This window comes from Canis lupus, chromosome 9, assembly GCF_048164855.1.
Source record: "Canis lupus baileyi chromosome 9, mCanLup2.hap1, whole genome shotgun sequence".
Taxonomy (NCBI): Eukaryota; Metazoa; Chordata; class Mammalia; order Carnivora; family Canidae; genus Canis; species Canis lupus.
Genome location: NC_132846.1, coordinates 62,503,785 through 62,524,149, shown reverse-complemented (window position 1 = coordinate 62,524,149; position 20,365 = coordinate 62,503,785). Strand labels below are relative to the sequence as shown.

Genomic DNA, 20,365 nt, shown 5'->3' with positions numbered 1-20,365 from the left:
TCAAAGAAACAAACAGCTTTGGGGTACATGGGTGGCATAGTCAGTTGTGCATCTGACTCTTGGTTTTGGCTCTGGTTGTGAGATCAAGCCCTGTGGAGGACTCCAGGCTCAGAGCACAGATGGCTTGGGTTTCTCTCTCCCTCTGCCCCTTCCCCCCCTTCCCCCTGTGCACTCGTTCTCTAAAGTAAATACATAAATCTAAAAAACAAACAAACAAACCAAAGAAAACACAAACAACTTTGCTGTGACCTGGCAAAGGACAATGGCACAAGAACCAGAGGAAACACTTTGCAGCCAAGAACGGCCCCCACACCATCACCGAGTAAACAGGACCTTAGTTCTCCCAACCACCTGTGAGCTTGGCACAGGACCCCAGGCCTTAGAGGAGGCCATGCATAGCCTGATTCACACCTTGATCCTGTGCAGAGGACCGTGTCCAGACTCCTGAGCCACAGGAAATGCAGGATAACAAACCTGCAGTGCTATTTAAGCTTAGTTTGTTGGTAACTTATTACACATCAACAGAAAATAGGAAATACATGGCCAAAACCTGAAGAGTGCCTGTTAAGAAACCTGGGTGGTCTGTTGAGCGTCTGACTCTTGGTTTGGGCTCAGGGTGGTGGGATCCAGCCCCGCATTGTCGGGCTCCACGCTCAGCAGAGTCTGCTTCCCCTCCCCTTCCCCTTTGCTTCTCCCCCAGCTCATTCACTCTCGAAAATAAGTGAATCTTTAAAATTAAAAAAAAAAAAAACAAAACAAAACAACAAAACCCAATGCTCATATGTGCCTTCAATTCACCTCGAAGGACGTTCTCAAGAGTGACAAAAAGACTTGAGCAACAGCAGTTTTTTTGGTAAAAGTACTTAGTTTCAAAAGGTGACCACCTTGGGATGCCTCGGTGGCTCAGTGGTTGAGTGTCTGCCTTTGGCTCAGGTCATGATCCCACAGTTCTGGGATGGAGTCCCACATCTGGATCCCCACAGGGAGCCTGCTTCTCCCTCTGCCTGTGTCTCTCATGAATAAATAAGAATCTTAAAAAACAAAACAAAAAACAAACAAAAAAACCCAAAAGGTGACCATCTTGATGGGCAATACTTTTTTGATGTATGAATCAAGAAAATTCTCATTATCATGTCAGTCAAAATTCATATTGCTTATTGTCAGTCTTGCTTATTACTGTTACTTTTTCTGGTGAACTTGCTTTAATTTTGTTTTACTTAAGGAGTTATTCATCCCAAATATGAACATTAACGAGGACTGGTAATAACACAAAGTAGAAAAGTGACAAAGATTTAAATTTATATAGTTTTTTATTTATTTGTCTTTTGCTAAAATCCAAATCTTAAAATCATCTGTCTGCCACTCTTCATGGATTGTTAGATTTGCTGGATATTACTTCAGTTGAACAAGAACCCACAGTTGTATAATGACATCTCACCTCTCAAGAAGGGAAATGTATTAAATGAAAGGATAGCATTCATGCATCGGTTATCCATAAAGTTCTGAATTTATTCTCAAAGATGACAATATTATCCAACAGGACAGAATCTAGGGGAAATTTAAAAATATACGTTTTTTTCTTGTCTTGTTTTTTGCTTTCATGGTGATGTGGCACCTGGAATATGAGGGCCAGGTTACAAAATATCCTATAATACGTGGGACACATGACACATGACAAGACTATTTTGACTAAAATGCCAACAGTGCCCCGTTAAGAAAGCCATTATTTGAGTACAAGCAAAATCCAACTACAATTAAAACAAGGTCTTATTCCAGAAAGCCTCATGCAACAACACTGTAACAACATATATTCTAAAGAGCACTTAATTTTTCTAGTCAATTCAAATTGTAAAATATATTGATGCAGGACTGCTTTCCATAGACCTAGGACTAAAAGCTTTAGGAAATGGAAGAGACATGATGGCAATGGCAACTCTGCCTCAAAAGCACATAAAAGGCAGTCTGCCCTCCTACTCCACTCACTCCAAAGACATCACTTTTTCTCAAACACAACAAGCATCCCAGTATGTATATTCCCACCTCTGCTTTTCTGCACAGAATGCTTTCCCCCTAGATACCCATCACATGGCTCCCTCCCTTCTTAAATGTCTGTCCCTAAGGCCTTCCCTGAGCATCCCATTTAATGGGTCGCCTTCCTCCTCGGACCCGAGCACTACTCACCCTACAGTAAGGTGCCTGAGGGTGTGCCTGGGTTCTTGGGCCAGTGTTTAACCTCCCTGTGCTTCAGTTCCCCTACCTATAGAGAACTAACAGCTACACGTAGAAAACTGAGCATTACATGGGCAGGAAGAGGGGAGAAGGGGGTGGGGGGAAAGAAGGTGGAAACGGGGGAAGGGGGAGAGTGGTGAAGGGTCAAAGGGGGCCAAGGTGGGGGATGAAGCATGGCTAGAACAGTGCCTGGATCTGCCAGTAAGCATTAAACACTGGCTCTGAACCTAAAAATAAACCAAATTCAGAATTAAGCTTTCACTTAGCTCATTTAATGGCAAAAAACCTTAGCTCATTTGGTGGTAGAAGTGGACTTAGACACGGGGCTACCTGTAATGCCATCTATTAACAGCTCTAGTGCTGTATGTACCATGTATCTTTCTAAATTCCAAGTACTGAACTACATCTAGTCCAAAGGATTCTGAGTAAAGGACTATGCACCTGAATTACTCTATTTTGTCCTTCTCCATAGCACTTAAAACAGGATACCCATAAGTTTACCTTTTGGGTAACTCCCACCATAACAAAGTCAAGGATTATTTTATTTATTTTTTTAAGGATTATTTTATATAATTGTACTCCTAGCAGCTGGAAAAGTGTCTGGTATGTAGTACATTCTCAACATACACTCAGTGAAAGGTTAAGTTCTGTGATGCCAAAAGCGTTTCTTAGGTAGAAGGAAGATTATTTCTGGAGGATGGTGACCAGTTGCTCTTTAACTCAGGAAGAAAAGTCTGGGTCTAATTTCTTTGTTTGGCAACGGAACATCGGTAAGTGTGAAAAGCCCACTTGATATGTATTTCTTGTATGTTTCTCAACTCTGAGACATCAACCTTTTGCTACCTTATCCCCTGAAAATGCCTTAAAGGTTCAGGGTGCCAATGGTGAGTTCTTTTTTTTTTTTTTTTTTTAATTTTTATTTATTTATGATAGTCACAGAGAGAGAGAGAGAGGCAGAGACACAGGCAGAGGGAGAAGCAGGCTCCATGCACCGGGAGCCCGACGTGGGATTCGATCCCGGGTCTCCAGGATCGTGCCCCGGGCCAAAGGCAGGCGCCAAACCACTGCGCCACCCAGGGATCCCCCAATGGTGAGTTCTAAAGAAAATTCTAGAACATACCATCTGTACACCAAACTTCTGAGTACAACAATTTCAGGTGGCCTGCCCACCATAGGTCAATTCGCAAAGTAACCATTCTCCCACTAAAACCAGTTCCATTTCCTGATTTCTGTACGGATGACAATGACCACTTCTATCTCCCTACCACCACACCCCAAATGTAGAAATCACATGGGAAGCATCTCCCACATTCAGTTACACACAAAGTCGAGGCAGCACTTTCACTGTCACAGCCTCCATCCTGGACATCACTAGGTTCCTTGTTAAATCCTTACTGAGCGCCCCTATATACCAGGTGCCAGGTGTGGGGGATGTCAGCCAAGACATGGACTTGACTCCAAGTCTGGAGGGGAAGCCAATGATTGATTACACAGGCAGCCACAGCAAAAGGGAAAGACGACTGACCAAGCAGGAAGCCCAAGCTAAGGAAGTCAAGAGTCTGTCATGTGCATTTGGGACCAGAAAGATGGCTTAGGCCTTGCTAGGTGGAAATCTACGTATGTAGAACACTCAACATTGTTATACCCGCAATTAAATGGTGTGTACGAGTTGTTTAATAAAGCCGCTTTTACTCTAATGTAAATGCCTAGAGAGCAGGAACCGTACTTTTGCTTAGCCTTCCATCCCTGTGCCTAGAGTTGACAGCTTTGTCCACTGTGGGCAGATACCTGCTGGGTAGTCGATGGAGTCCTCAGTTCTGCAGTCCTAGTCCTTACCTGTGGAAGGGGACACAACCACCCACGGACTCCTGTGATGACTGAATGAAACAACGCAGATAAGGTGTGAGAACTTTCTGGCACGTGACAGCTGCTCAATAAAGGTCAAGTCTCCCTTGCCCCTTTGTTCCCATAGGGCAGAAACGACTTTCCAAAAACTTCCCACCCAGGGCCTGACATTTTGCTAGGGCTTCTCTCAGGTGACCAGAGGTGTCAAGACAGCCATGTGACAGGTTCACGTGCCTGATGACAGACTCTCAGGTTTCTAGTTTTATGAAGTCACAGGCAGAGCTGCTACTGTGAGGTATTATTACCCTATACTCGTATAATTGTTTTGTATACTAACAATGAAATACTACGAGTATCATTACTTATATTCAAAATTAAGCTCAAATTGGGAAGATAAGGGTCACTTGTTGAACACGTACCATTCTCTGATGACAGTGGTTCTATGTAATTTGTTTCAAGCCTCTGAACAAAACCTGTAGTTAAAGGTCATATCCCACTTTCATTAGAGAAGGAAATTAGTGCTTGGTGAGGTTTATTAGTTCACAAATGTTAAATAGATGAACTAAAATTCGGATTTGGGCCTGTTTAATTCCAAACTCATGCTCTTCCTACCATCCTGAATGCCTTTCCTCAAGAGAGATCTTGGGGGCATGTTCCATACAGATGGGTCTCCCCTCCCACCCCATTCATAGCCCGTGTCTACCACTCTTCTGCAAACTCACCTGCTACCTAAGCAACCATACTCTCTCCATGCTTCCCCGCTGGCCTGTACACATCTACTCTCCATTCAGCAGCCTAGGCTATCTTTAAAAGATTTGTACCAGATGGTGCTCCACTCTCAAACGGTTTCCACAGCACTAGGATAAAATTCTTACTCTGGCCTTCAAGGCCCTCTATGATCCAGCATGGCCTGCGTATAGCCACGCTAGACCACTCTCTATGTTCTCCATATTCTACAACTCAGGGCCTTCCCCACCTTTTAGATCAACTCAACCCAAACATTACTTCCTGAAGCAGGGCTTCACTGTTCTCTCCAGACATGCTCTAACATCACCCCGTTTTGCTGTTTCTAGCCCTCATCTTGTGTTTATGCGGACTCCTTTGTACACGGTCTGTCCTTCCCACTCTGCCATAGCTAAAATGAAAGCTGTTAGGGTAGGTTCCCTGTCGCTCTTGTTCCCCGTGGTATAAATAGTGCCTGACACGGGCGTCAACATGAACAAAGTCTTGCTGCTGGGCACGTGTTTCATGCTCTCAAGCATTTAGTGAAAAATATAGTCTTGAGCTCCAAGTGGCTTTACTCGCGTTCTTGCATGCCACATGGACTGTGTCCCACTGAATGTGGCACCTCATCCTTATAACTGTTGTGCAGATAAGCGATCGGAAGTCCAGATCCAGATGCCTCAAAGACACTTCTCTAGAAGAAGAGACAAGACAATGATACAGGAGCCCCAAGCTCCAATGGTGGGACGCACCTTAGTGCTCTAAGGCTTTGGAGGAGAGAGCAGTCAGCAGGAAGCTGACAATCTTCCAGAGAGGATGCCACACCTGAGGCAATTCCTAGGAGACAGGCAGCAGTTGGTAAGGTAGAGAGAGAGACAAAGGGATCAGGAGAGGGCTGCCGGCAGGCTGATTACTGAGGCAGAGGAGGCCAGGTTGGCTGCTCCTGGTAGTCCATGTTGGGGAACACAGGATAAGAATGGTGAAAATGATATGGCCAGGGTCACAATGCCAAGGACGACTCCAAATTTTTAGCATATAGGAAGTGGGGAGGGAATCGGAACATGGGACAATGAGAAAAAATCTTGTTTCTGAAAGATGAATGGTCATCGACAACTAGGAAAGGAGAGGCAGCCTGGGAAGTAGACCAATTGTGCGATGAGATGGCAGATAAGCAATCACTTCACAAGATGGTGAGCATCTGCCTTGGTAGTTTCAGAGATCAGAAAAGTCAAGTCTGAGACATTTTAAGGATGAACAGGCTTTGATAGTCCTATCCAAAGCACCCACATGCCCACCTCAAGCACAGAATCGATCTCTTCCTATTTTAATTACTTCTGCGTTGGCTTCTGACATCAGAGATAAGCATTTTATAGGTAATACCTAAGTCTTACGTTTTTATCCCAAGTGTCCAGCATTCACAAGAGGAAGGACCTCAGTAAATGCTGCAGAGTGCCCAAAGGAAGGAATAGCAAGAAGATAGCTGGGCTGCAAGCCTAACGATAAGAGTGGACAGTTGCCACCAGGGCCAAAGAGGGGAAGGAAATCTCTTTGAAGGTTAAGAGCTCAGCCTGGGATGTTCTGACTCTGAACAAGAAACAAAGGAGTTCCTGGTAGATTTTCTAAATTGTTACTTCAGTTATGGCAGACATTCTTTAATACTGGGATGCTATGTGTTTTTTTTTTTTTTTTAAAGATTTATTCATGAGAGAGAGAGAGACAGACAGACATGCAGAGACACAGGCAGAGACAGAAGCAGGCTCCATGCAGGGAGCCCGATGTGGAACTTGATCCTGGGACTCCAGGATCTTGTCCTGGGTGGAAGGCTGGTGCTAAACCACTGACTCACCCACAGATCCCATTTTTTTTTTTTTTTTTTTTTAATATCACAAAAGTGTGATGCAGTTTCTTTTGACTTAACTGGTCTTCATAGAGGTACACTATCAGAGGTACACTATCAGAGATTAGAAGAGGCATCAGAGTTGAGGTGAAGGGTGCCAGCTGTGGAGTCAAATCCCTTGGGTTCAAATCCTGCTTCCACCACTTACTGAGTGACCATGGGCAGCCTAGCTAACCATTCTCCGAGTCCTTGAGAACCAGTTGTGAAAATTAAATGAACATGAAAAGTGCTCAGGACAGTGTCTGGCACATTGAATTCACCAAATAGTTCTAAATCTTTATACATTTTGGTAATAAGTTGGTAGTTTTTAGCCTATATATTCCAGAATACAATTAGAAGCTATAAATCCATGACAAATTTCAAATTCTTAACAGATTAACTTCCAGTCTGAATTGAGTAATATTCAGCCAATATGAAAACAGTCATTCATAGCATATAAAATAGACAAACATCCAATAAAAAATGGACAGCGGATGCTTTCTGGACTTCAGAACCTATGATGCCCTAGCTTGTTAAAGTCCATTCTGAAGGTGTGTGTGTCAGTCTCTTCTTTCATCCAGGTGCAGACTCACTCAGATGTTCCCTGAAAGCCCCATTTTTCTGTCTCCATGGCCTCTGTGCCCCCTTCCTCTGCTTAGATTCCCCTTCCAATCTATCTGGTTTACTCTTAGGTGTATTTCCAGGCCTACATGAAATACCACTGCCTTAGCTCTAGCTGGCTTCTGACCTATCCCGACCCCACTCCAACCAGATAATACATTTCTAAGGGTGCTTCCACTAGGTCCTAACACAGGTAAATTAGTATACAGCATCCCATCTCTTCTGCAGCCTCTGTGGCATTGGTCACATCTTGCTCTCTATTCCCAGAGCTGAACAAATGTCCTCATTATACGCAACTACAAAAACTTTGCCTTTAGATGAGGATTACTTGATGTTAAATCTCAACCTCCCTTTATACTCTTAAAATAGAATCAATAAATATCCAACTTTAGTGCAACACATCCATCTTTTAACTCTACTGAGGAAAACAATCCCCAAAATAAACAGTAAATTCAACTTTCCTAGTGAAGTAGAAAGAGACCAAGGGTACATTTCTCTAAGCATCAGTCTTCCTAGCAGGATAATATGAAGCTACCAAGTAATTGATTTATTTCTCTATCTTGCTTGAGAAAAAAATCAGGATTTTTAACTAAAGTTGGAAATATAGCCTTCAAATTCAACTCAACATTCATGCAAAGTGGCATGATTTCAGGACGAACCTTGACTAGTTTAAAAAGGGGTGTGTGTGTGTGGGGGGGGGGGGACTATCATGGGTAGAGCCCTAGAACACTGTGCGAGAATCCTGTCAGACCAGATGGAGAAAAACGTCAAATTTAAGGTATTCAACACGAAGTAACAGCCATATAAATTAAGTAGCCCTTGGGATGAAAGACTGGCCCACTATTCAGATGTTTCCGGCAGTAGCATTTCAGAATTGCAAGCAGGTAGATAAGTCACCTAGTCTTACTGATTCATCATCAGTTCACAGAGCTAGGAAATGACAGGAGAGCATCTTAAATAGTTAGGACTCAAATATGTGTTTTCCCACTATACTATGGTGTCTCAAAAGCTTTGCAGAAGCCCACTCTTGCATCTAATGTATACCACTAACCTTGCTCAGGTCACAGTTCCTTACCCTGAGCCAGGGGAAAAGTGTGACCATTAATTTCCATAAGTTAGGGAAGGGACTTCATTTTGTTTCTAATTGGCTTTTTAAAGAGTGTGTTCATTATCTTACTCTATCGTACCTTAGTTATTACTAACAACATCAATTGTGTTATTAAATCATTCAGAGATGCCTAATGGCTTTTGGTCAGATTAGGAGTCAGGAACTAAGAGCAATTTACCTTGCTATAAATATAGACAAAGGAATGCCTAGTAGGTAAGGCATTTCTTATAGGGGGTAATGAAAATTCAGAAATTATAGTGATGGTTGCACAAGTCTGAATATACTAAATCTTTAAATTGAAAAAGTAGTTAAGGAATACTAATTTTACCATATCATTTTTGTTCGGTATTTACCCCATATGTTAACCCGCCTAATTCCTACTACTAAAGTATTAAGTAACAGGAGTAAATGCAAACTTTGTGCAAACCTTATAAATATCAAGACTCAAAATCAGGCAATGATTACAGTCACTAAAAGAGATAAGGCACGGGCCTTTTATTTAAATAAGGCTCAACACATACATACACTTTGAAAACTAAATGACAATTTAGAAAACAACTTTTTGGAAACCCATTCAGTAGCAGAGCAGGAGTTCAAAACAAGTTTTAATAAAAGTTCTTCCCATCAAGAATATAAGGACTACTGGGAGCACCTGGGTGGCTGCAGTTGAGTGTCTGCCTTTGGCTCGGGTGTGATCCCAGGTCCTGGGATTGAGTCTCTCCATCGCTCTCTGCAGGAAGCCTGCTTCTCCCTCTGTCTCTCATGAATAAATCTTTAAAAATCACACACACACACACACACACACACACACACACACACTCACTCTACTTACCTTGTGACAAGGAACCAAGCAATTTGACTGAAGTCTGGAGAGGATCTCATATATGTTTTAATATGTGGCATAGCATTGCTGCGGCCAGATGTGTCAGCCATCCATTTGCTAGTGACAGGAAAGACCCATTACCAGTAAGAAAATCTAAATCTGTCATAAGCCTAATATTAGAAAGCTTCATGAAAAGCAAAATCCTATAACCTAAAACACTGGATACACAGTTCTGTGACAGGACCTCTGATATTTTATTAATCTCCATGCAGAGAACAGTGTAATAAAGCACTGTGACCTTTTGGTATCTAGCCTTCCTTTATTTATTTATCTTTTTGGCCAGGAAGACATGTATATACTCATGTCTATTAATTCTGTTGTGCTTTCAGCTGCTTATGTGCAGGTTGTTTCCTACGTGGACTGTGAACTCCTTAAAAAGAGGAATTATGCTCCCATAGTGTGTTACACCAAGTACAGGCTCAGGAAACGTTTTTTCAAAGTACAAAATGGGAAAAATGTCAACAGGATAACCATTAAAACAAAGTTTAAAAGCAGAAGGATAGTTCAGAAACACTTCAGTCCAAGGCTGACATCCATCCATGTTGCAGGACTTTGTAGGTTTTGTAGGTAATAAGGGCCGACATCACGAGGCAACAATCCTTGTTGCAAAAAAGAGGCTGGGCCCTCAAGAGAAGATGCTGAGACCAGAATTAGGCAGGTCATTCCTTTAGCCATAAATTCACTTGGATGAATCATGAAAGGAGCTCAAACGTTCCCTGTAGGGAATAACCTCCCAAGAGGCCCACAGTGACACGCTGAATTAGCCTGTAAGCTACCAAGATGCAATCTGCCTTTGCTTCCAGTGGTCAGGTGTAGTAAGTGCCTGAAGCAAGCAGGGAACTGGATTGGCCTAGAACACGCAGAACAGGCACACTGGAATGAGGATGATGATGAAAGACATTCCTTTCACCTGCCTATTCAACTATTCACTGAACCCTTATAACAAATCAAATATGATCCCATTTCCTGGAGAAAGTGGTGTGGATTCCACCCTCAGCAAACTTGCAATCATGCAGTATGTACAGGTGCAGACAGAAGTATAATCTGGAAACGGGAACTAAAATGCTGCTGGATCACTGTCTTGTATACCTAAAAAGTGTACTACTATGTCAGTAACGATTTTTAAAAATGCTGCTTACATAAATTCTAAACTACCCAACATCATCTATTTTTTTTTTCCTTTGCGTGCCAATATTTAAATACAAACTTCACAGATCTGTTTTATTCTTTGGTATTAAAAACCTATTTCAAATAATGTTCAAAACCTTGTTTTAAATTATTTCTATCACTAACATATGTAGATGAAAAAATACAGCTATATTATGTAAGGTTCTTTTAAAAAAAACAGACATAAATAACATTCTTATTCCTAAAGAAGCAATAGCAGCATTCTAAACCAATTACTTACTGAAAATAGGAATGGAGCCAATTCTGTTTTTCAGCTGTCTGGATGCTATAGGGAAGAGAGCCCCCAGCTTTTAAAAGAAGAAAACAGGTATTATAGAAAATAATTTGAGGATCCTTCATTAAGAATCTACAGTAAACACTGAAAAAACAAAACCACTTCCTAGGAAATAGTTCTTTCAAAGAAAAGGTCGATACGTGTATTAGGTATGTTCCCTTAGTTGGGTTTCCTTTCTTATGGATGCATGTTAAATACTAAGTGTTTATAATCTGAAAAGAGAAAAGATATTTAATTACCCAGGAGTGGTAATTTAAACATCTGTAATAAGACAGATTTGAAGTGTTTGAAAAACCACAAAGAATTCTGGCCTATAGTCCTCTTGCATCTGAGAAATTCTAGCCCTATTTTGCTCTGGAGCATCTCCATTTTTGCCCAAGAGCAGGATACCTAGGGAAGCAGACTAAGATGAAAACTCAGTCCTTCTGCTTCCTTTACCTTTTACATTCTGGTATTTCCAACCAGAGTTTGTATTAGATAAACATTCTTACAAATGGAATAGAGCCATCACTAAAATTAAAAGTTCAGGGGTGTCTGGGTGGTACAGGTGGTTAAGTGTCCAACTCTTGGTTTCAGCTCTAGTCATGATCTCAGGGCTCAGGGTTATGAGATCCAGGCCTGCCTTGGGCTCCACACTCAAAGGTGACTGAGATATTCTCTCTCTCTCTCTCTCAATCTCAACCCCCCCACCCCACACCTCCCACTCATGCTGTCTCTAATATATAAATAAACCTTTAAAAAGGAAAAAAGAAAGTTCAGCAGACAGTTTTTTAAAAGCAATTCTAAAAGCCATATTCCTGCATAGAAAACAGATACAGTTCCAAGTGGAAACACGATTAGTAGCCAGTTTCTGTTCATCTTTGAAAGGAGGAAAGTTTTATTATAGATTCACCAGTGACTTTCCAAACACATGTTGGAACTTCTCCATAAATAATCTATCCAAAAAGGGCTTTAAATTTCTGAGTCATCAAATAAGGCATGCTGTATCCTCTACTGCAAATAACTAAACATATTCAGGGCCAGTTACAAAATAGTTTTATGGAAAATATAGTGTTCTTCCCCATTAAATACCACATTTTGAATGAATCCAGTTTATCAGAAGTGGGGAAAGGAGAAGACAAAACCAACCAACATATCACCATGTTCCTGGGTCTCAGTGAAATAATCTTGGCTTTGCCATTCGGTAGCAAGAAATGGGCAGACACACTCTAAACCTTACCAAGATTTCTCTGGCAGTGTCACATCTAGTTTGACAAGCAATAAATGGACTAAATTAGTCTAATTCAGAGCATTCTGCTTCCAGCCACAAGCAAATGCCAATCAGATTTCCTTTTTCCAGAGGCAAACCCTGTTTGGGTTTTGGTTACTGCCTCTTGAATGTGCTATCTGGAGGGCTGTTGGATTCCAAAAAGAAGTTTAGCGTCCAGCACTGTATAAGGAAAACAGCAAACAAGGTTGAAAGTTCCTTACAAAATCATCCTGGCATTTCCAGATGAAGTGCCTTAGAAAGTATCAGCTAGGTAACACCAAAGGTTCATCCCCAGATTAAGTAGTTCTGGACCTTAAATATATCTGGGATTCATAACTAAGAATCACACAGAGCCACAGACACAAGGAGGGAGAATACAGAGAGACCAGAGAAAAGCATGTCAATCTCTCTGGAAAAGCAGTATGCAGCAGGGAAAGGTGGTTTTTTTCAGACACCTTGTCTGGACAACCAACCTGTTGTTGGCAGAAGGGACCATCTTCCTTGTAGGAATGAGAACAAGTCCCCATAGTGTTACTGTGAGGATTCAATAATGTACTAAAATTGCCCCAAAGCATGGAACCATCTTTGGAACATAGTACCACTCCATAGAACCTATTTCTATGATCCTTAGCCAGTTAAGGGAAAATAGTTTCCAAATTTCTAACCAATTATTTTCTCAAGGGGAATGGCGTTTTTACTGGTTGCTTTATGAAGTTTACCAGGACATTTATGAAGGATACACACACATAAATGCAACCAGGACATTTTCCACCAAGTACCTGGATATCCTTCTAAGCTGGTCCGCACATTTTCCACAGAAGGATAGATCTAAAAATGAAGGAAAAAAATTCTTTTAAAAAGGGTAAAATACAAAACTCAAAATGTACCATGTTAAAGAAACTTTCTTAAAAGGAATGTTTTTAATGAAAAGCTCAGAAATATTTCATTTAAAAACTTCAAAAATGTACTTTAAACTTGAAGTTTCATTGTATGGAAAAATCGAACTTCTATTAACCATAGGATGCATATACACACATATTTGATGAAAAAAGTTTCCTCAAAAATGCCACAGACACTGAGTTCTATGCAAGATTATTAATTCGGAAGTCTCTAATAATGCTCAGAATTCTGCTGGCAATGTTTTATCGAATTATTTTTTTCTTTGGCTTGAAAACCTGGAGGAAGGAATGGAAAAAAGTCACAGGGGATCCCTGGGTGGCGCAGTGGTTTGGCGCCTGCCTTTGGCCTGGGGCGCGATCCTGGAGACCCAGGATCGAATCCCACATCGGGCTCCTGGTGCATGGAGCCTGCTTCTCCCTCTGCCTATGTCTCTGCCTCTCTCTCTCACTGTGTGCCTATCATAAATAAATAAAATAAAATAAATTTTAAAAAAAAGTCACAGGCTGGTGCGTGGCTGAAATGAGCTCTGCAGGAAACAGTACTATCCCAGCAGCAGAGGATACGAGGGCCTCTTGATCACAAACAATGGTAACGATATACTGTTGTTTCCATCCAAAAATCCCTCAATAAAACCTCTCTGAAGAGGACAGATTCTCATTCTTCTCCAGGAAGAGTACTCACCAGATGAAGAGGAACAGCACTCTTCCCTGGAGTCCTGCTCTCCTTCCCCAGCGTCACCAAGCTTTCTTTAAACTCAGAACACAACCATTTTGAGTCGTCAGCTCCCATGGACCCAATGCTTGAAAACTGACCTACTATCGGCCAAGACTCTCCTTTAGTTATGGATGAGGCGTGCTCTCTCAGAAGCTGTGAACAAACAGAAAAGCTTTAACAACTCAGAACAAGGTTTTCTGCCTTTGGAACCCCTAGCCAACAGAACAATGCTAAGAATGCTAGATATCAATTTCATACCCATTTTTTCTTTTTTTTGGAAAATATTCCTGAAGTACTAAAAATACTTTAATGGAGTAGGCGGACAGAAGTGTTCTTCCAAAATTCTTTGTTTTGTATTAAAGCAAAACCAAATTTATTAAAAGATCCCTTTTAGTAGGAACGTCAGGTAAACCACTGACCTGCCATATGAAATGAGATTTTTGCCTTGAAGTAATTGTTTGATACCTAAAAAATACGAACTATTGTATGATCTTGACTCTTATCATTTGAAAGATACTTTAACACTTGGGCTCGATGTAGTAATGCTCTAAAACAAGAAGTATATTTATGTATACATATGGAACACCTGAAGTACTACAAGAAGCCTGATCTGCATTTCCTGCTTTGATACTTATGCAGAGCAGCAGAGGCAATCCAGAAATATTTGGAAAATTTATCTACTTCAACACGTACTATCTTACTACCAAGAAGCTGAAGAAAAATAAGCTGTAGTTCCTGTCCCAATGGAGCACATTATTCTGACTGGATTGGCTGGTTTATTGACTATATTATTTTTCTTAACACTGCTTAGGCATTAATATTTATAATCATGCTTACCAAAAAGCCTAGTTCTCAGTTTCTGCTCTACTACGGCACAGTGTAAGAAACAGGACTGACCTGAAAGCTACGAGACCCAGTTTCTGTTCTGGTGCTTGAGCCCCTGAACAGCTACCTGGCCCTTGACATGGCCCCATGCTTCCATGTACAGGTCAGTCTGACCATTCCCATCTTCCATGGAGGGCAGCTGTGACGCCACAGGAGCTTGTGAGAAGTGGTCTGAAAACTCAGATGCTCTTGATCCCCCAGGAAGAATGATTCTACACAGGTGTTGTGTGTTAGTACGTAGCCTATCTCCACCATCAGTCCACAAGCTGACAGCCACCAACCAGCACACTGAAGGCTCAATGTGTGCCCTGCATTCTCTAGCTCATCTAATCCTTAGGTCATTTTTTGAGTGAAGTACTGTTATTAGGCCTGTTTTATAGAGGAGAGGCAGGTCACGTGACTTGTAAACAGGTGAGGATTTGAACCCAGGTATGGGAATCTACCTCTAAGCTATGCACTTAGCTAGTGTGCTCTAAATGCCTTCTTGACATCAAGACGTCAGCTTCAAGATCTTATCTGCCTTCAGCTAACTTCAAAAAAGGAAAATTAAACCGTTTCATTAACCAAGGGTAATTCTTACGTGACAAATACTTCACAGAAAAAAGATAAAACTTTTAAGAAAGCCACTTCAGGAATTTATTAGTTTTAGTAATAGGTCTCCTAAACAGAGATGAAGAAAATTGTAACCTTTAACTTGCTTGTTGTTTTAATTTGTTAAAGGCTTTTCTCTGTTCATTTTTATACCAGCAGCAAAGGCCTCTTTTGTTAATAACACTTAAAAGGCACTGGTTTAATAAAATACATTATAGCACAGTCATAGCCTTTACTCAAATAGTATTTGTTCTTTGTTGATTTTGTAGGTTAATCCTTCATATCCTGAAATCAAAAGCTACGATAGCTGCATGAGAAATCTATAATAACTAAAGAAGTCCTTATACTTTTGCCATTTAGAGCAGCCTATACCTCTAAAGGCAAAACATTAAAAATTACTGAAAACTATAATCAGACAACTTATCAAGAGCCTGTTCACCCAGAATTGTTTTAATTATGAAGCTGCCATCAAAATATATTATAAATGAAAAATATACATTAATTTAAAGAGATAGTAAAAATTCTGTTACCTTTCTAAGCCTAAAATGTCCCCAATTATCTTTATGGCTTCCTTGAAAGCGTCCTGGGGTTGATCCAATAAGATAAACACTAAAAGGATATAAAATACAAGTTATAGAACAGAGTGATGTGTTTTGTGGATCCCCAAATCACAAAATACACACAAAAAAACTAATCATGAGATATTCTAAGAGACCACCTATTTTCTTGTGATGCCTCCTCAGAACAGTAATGGATCCCGAACTCCTTTTCCAGCCCATCAAATCATGCTGCAACACCCACAAGGTGTAAAATATCAGGCAAAGAAATTAAGAATACTCCAGAGGGAGGCTTATGGTTAGCAGAAAGACTATTGGCTTCCACTTTAGGGCCCCAGATCCAGGAGATGCAGATAGTGAGAGGACCTGCTCACCTGGTATAAAGGACAGTCAAATATCATTCTACCTCTTTCCAAAGCCCCTGCAGTGGTACCTTGGGAGCCACGCAGTATCTACATTCACCCACTTTAAGAACCCCAAGTTCCCAAACAATACATACTTGGTTTCTGAGAGATCATGTTCGTGGATGGTATCTATCCACTCCTTGAGAGGAGCAGCATTATAAGCCATTAAATAGCTGATAAGATCAGCTTTAAAATGTGTTGCTGATTCTCCAGATCTGTGGGTTGCCTGGGCCATCCGTGGGTATAAGGGGCTCAACCATATTCTGGAATAGAATAAGAAATAACTCTTAACAGTCAGGAAAGCAATCAATCACAGTGATACCTCTGTGCTGACTGTACATTCACCCTAAGGAAGAGGCAAATCTCACTTCCTATGTCAACATGGTAAGCAGAGTGGATCCTTGGGAACATGAAGCATAAATCCCATCACACCACTCCAAAGACTTCCAAGATATTCAGAATGATTTTTCAATACATGATCGTGAGTTTAGGACCCACTAAAATCGGGCCTTTGCCCACCTCTCATGACTCCATGCTCTCAGCTCCCTCTTTGACCACACCTTCCTTATTCTCTACCTCTGTCCCCACCTCCATACTGCCAAGACCCAGTGACAACAGCTAATAGCTGCATCCCAAACTGGCACAGCAAACTCTTGCCACCTATAGTAACCCAGCAAGTTAAGTTACATCCATGTAGCATTTTAGCCAAGTAGGAAAAAGTTACCTACACTAAGGAAAAAGTGCAATCTAATTTCAATAAACGCATTTTCATGATGTATAGGCTATAGCAGTTTGAGGTATTTTCATATTCTGTACTTCTCTGGTGTCTGCAAGGAGGAGCTATCACATTTAATATTACATTCACACTAACCTCAGACTTTCAAATAACCCAGTAACATATTAAAGACAGCTTTCATTTTGCCAGTTCTTTTCAAAAGGAGAACAAGTTCCTTTGCCCAACTTCTATAGTCCAGCAAGTGGGAAAATTGCATCAAAACCCAGTCCTTCTGTGAAGGGCTCCATGATAGGTCACAAACAGGTAAACCTCTGCACACGTTTCTTAGCAGGGAGGCAGGTCACACCTTTCCTTCCCATTGTGAGGGGATCCCTTGTACAAGGTGTAACACTGTGATGAGGACCAGCCCAGGTTCTGGGCTGCTAACTGGCTGTGTCATCTGGGGGCAGCTCAATGACCTCTGAGCGCCTGCCTCTCTACCTATAAGATGAGCACGCTTGGCTGGGTGGATTTATCCGTCTCTCCCTCACAAACAGCAATTCAGAGCCCACATGCTGGTTCTGGCTCCACTGGGATTAGGGGCTCATTCACAGCACTGTCTGGATGAGGAACAGGACAGATGACAACTTTCTAAACCAGGATACCGGGATGTGAGGTGTTTTTAGCACTTTACAAAGTAAAATGTGAAATTACCGTGAGCCAAATAATTTTAAAAGTGAGAAATTAACAGGGAGACCAACCAGCAGCTAAGAAGGATGGCTGGAACACTTGCATAGCAGAACAGCACCAACAGAGAATAACTAGGAGACCAACCATGAAAGTTGCACAGAAGGACTACATTTAAGCATTTGAAGAAAAATTATAACCCACAACACAAAAATGCAAATTTGAGAGATTAGAACTGTCTGTGCAATAACAGTACCCTACTCTCGGGTAGCAGGTAGAGGGAAGTTGGAGATTTCATACCCTTGGGTATGAAGACTTAAAACCGAGTTTTAAACCATGTGAGGCTATTACCAGTCAATTTAAAGAAAAAAAAAAAAAAAAAAAGGCTTTTTCAGGACACATGGGTGGGCTCAGTTGGCGAGCACCTGCCTTCAGCTCTGGTCACAATCCCAAAGTGGTTGGATTGAGCCCTACATTGGGCTTCCTATTCAGCGAGGAGCCTGTTTCTGCCTCTCCCTCTGCTGCTCTCCCTGCTGAGCTCTCAAAAATCTTTAAAAAGCAAACAAAACCAAAACTTTCAGTACAGGAGAAAACCTGAATCATTATCCTTAATCCCTTCCTCCACAGCAGTCATCCAGAGAGACCTAAAGCATCCTGGCTCAAGTTTCACTCTAAAAAAGCTGGTGGCCATGGGTGGGATTCTTTGAGCCACAGGAGACTGAGTGCCAAAACTCCATAGACTGATGAGTTTCAAAACCCAACTGGGCAGCTCAGAAGCTCTGGGAGGAGCAATGGTGTAGTTAACCCTAAACTCAGCTGATTGGGGGCCCAGTGTGGCTTAGTTGGTTAAGTGTCTGTCTTCAGCTCAGGTCATGATCCCAGGGTCCTGGAATCAAGCCCCACATCAGGTTCTCTGCTCAGTGGGGAGTCTGCTTCTCCCTCTTCCTCCCACTACCCCTGCTTGTATGGTCCCTTTCACTAAAAATTAAAAAAAAAAATCTTTAGATCAGGGGTGGGGCTCTAAGCCCCTTGCTATGGTGGGGAAAGGAGTGGAGATAGACACAGAGATACTGGGCTGGGGAGGGGTGGGGGGGAGCCTGCCTTTCAAACTGGAGGGGCGGTCTGGTATGAAGGGAGGAGGGTACTCTGGAGTCGAAGTGAGCCCACAGGACGGAGGCTAGAAGGTCCTGTATTTCAGTTCAGCTTAAAGGTGTGACTTGGGCTCTGTCAGAGCTCACATGCCCTGGACTGCACGAGCCTGGGCAGTGGCAGGGAGCATTAAGGCAGGGGGGAGGAAGACTGGAGAATTAGTGAACTCTGAAGGGTTCCAGATGAATAAAGTTTCTTCTAACCCTGGCGAAGGCAGAGACATACAAAATGGCTTAAAAAAAAAAAAAAAAAAAAAAAAAAGCAATAAAAGCCAGTCAGAAGGAGGAGCTTAAGTGGAACAAATCCTTAAAACAACAACAACAACAAAAACCCAAGCCCCTCTTCTAAAAAGTACTCAGACTAGAGCTAGCATAAGTATACCAAGGACTAAGGGTTAGTAATAAAATAATATAATTTAAAAAGCACGGAAAAAATTTCAAATTCAAATTTTCTTTTGGAGATTCATGACCATATGAACATGTTAAAGACTCTAAAAAGGCATTAATTTAGATTTCTTTTATGGAAAAATAAACTCGGGATGATGGGAGGTTTTTAACATGATTAACTTCTAAGTTTCCCTTTAATACCATTTGGGAAATAGGCAAGCAAGAATGCAGCAGGTACTGGGGCAAGTTACTGATGGGCCTCACCAGAAAAACAGATTCAGACCTTTCATTTTACACCCCCTTTCCTGACTCAGAGCCTTTGTATATGCTGTTCCCTGTACTTGCTGTAGAGTGTGAATAATCCCATTTTTGTAAGACCTGGGAAAAGCAAGTATTTATGTTTACACGTATGATAGTCACGGATATGTATGTACTCAACTGTTAACACTTGAAGCAGTGGACCTGGGGGGGAGGCAGTAAGATACTATTTCCAGGTCTGTCTCTTTTTTATGCTACAGGTGAGGTTTTTGTGTTTTATTTTGAAACAATCTAAGAAAAGAGTCAAGTGAATGCCACCCAGAACCACTGCTATGAAGTAAACAGAAGCCTACAAACCCCTGAGTTTTCTGGTGCCAGTCGGCATGGATGAGGTTGGAGGTGTGTATGACCACCCGGAGGCCTTCTTCATACAGTAGTAACATCATTTTCCTTTAAAAATAAGAGAACAAAGGCATTAATGCTGTTAAAATATATGCTATTTTTACAGTGCAAATATCATAGCTAAAGGAGTTCTCAGACCCTTCTACTACTCAAACTTAACAGTTACAACCTTCATTTCTTCTACATGTTATTAAAATCAAAGTCTATTTAAGTGATAGGTAGAAATCCACCTTCTGAAATGCTCTGAGTAAACGAACTTTTGCCTCATTCTGCCCACATGGCCAAGCCTGACACTTCAAGCCCTTATCTATTCAGGACCATGGAAACCTTGTCCAGTGTTTCTCAAAGTATGGTCACAGCCTCCTGCTACTACATCGTAGCTAGTGTTTTTTAAGGGGTTACAATAGAGGGGTGCCTGGGTGGCTCAGTTAAGCATCTGACTCTTGATTTTTACTCAGGTCATGGTCTCAGGGTCAGGAGATCGAGCCCCATGTTGGCTCTGTGCTGAGTGGGGAGTCTGCTGTAAGATTCTCTCTCCCTCTCCCGCTTAGGCTCTAAAATAAATAAGTCTATTTAAAATAGTTAGAAACTCAAATATATTGTAGATATTTAAATAACTGGTTTCACAGCATAGGAGTATGGACACGTGTGATAGACTATGTACACTGTACTTTTTAATGTGGGTTGTGGTTTGGAAAAGTTTGAAAATGCTTCACTATCC

The 20,365-nt window shown here is 41.5% G+C and overlaps 1 protein-coding gene and 1 long non-coding RNA gene across 9 annotated transcripts in view; one reads left to right on the top strand and one right to left on the bottom strand.

The window, feature by feature from the left end:
* Positions 1–20,365, bottom strand: part of TDP1 (tyrosyl-DNA phosphodiesterase 1) — an 84,295-nt gene that overhangs the window by 45,157 nt on the left and 18,773 nt on the right. For 7 of the 8 annotated variants that reach the window (XM_072839663.1, XM_072839658.1, XM_072839664.1 and 4 more), the window contains 7 exons: positions 19,600–19,692; positions 16,143–16,310; positions 15,617–15,695; positions 13,578–13,763; positions 12,776–12,824; positions 10,694–10,760; positions 9,235–9,342 (listed from right to left, as the gene is read on the bottom strand). In XM_072839663.1, the coding sequence (XP_072695764.1) occupies positions 9,235–9,342; positions 10,694–10,760; positions 12,776–12,824; positions 13,578–13,763; positions 15,617–15,695; positions 16,143–16,310; positions 19,600–19,692 (750 nt within the window). Of the gene's footprint in view, positions 1–4,017; positions 4,107–9,234; positions 9,343–10,693; positions 10,761–12,775; positions 12,825–13,577; positions 13,764–15,616; positions 15,696–16,142; positions 16,311–19,599; positions 19,693–20,365 lie in introns of all 8 variants that reach the window. The other variant, XM_072839665.1, reaches the window with a different exon arrangement.
* The window catches only part of LOC140640380 (uncharacterized), an 86,922-nt gene that overhangs the window by 66,243 nt on the left and 314 nt on the right, over positions 1–20,365 (top strand). The window contains exon 3 of the long non-coding RNA XR_012037095.1: positions 19,503–19,641. This is a non-coding gene — a long non-coding RNA (uncharacterized lncRNA). The remainder of the gene's footprint in view (positions 1–19,502; positions 19,642–20,365) is intronic.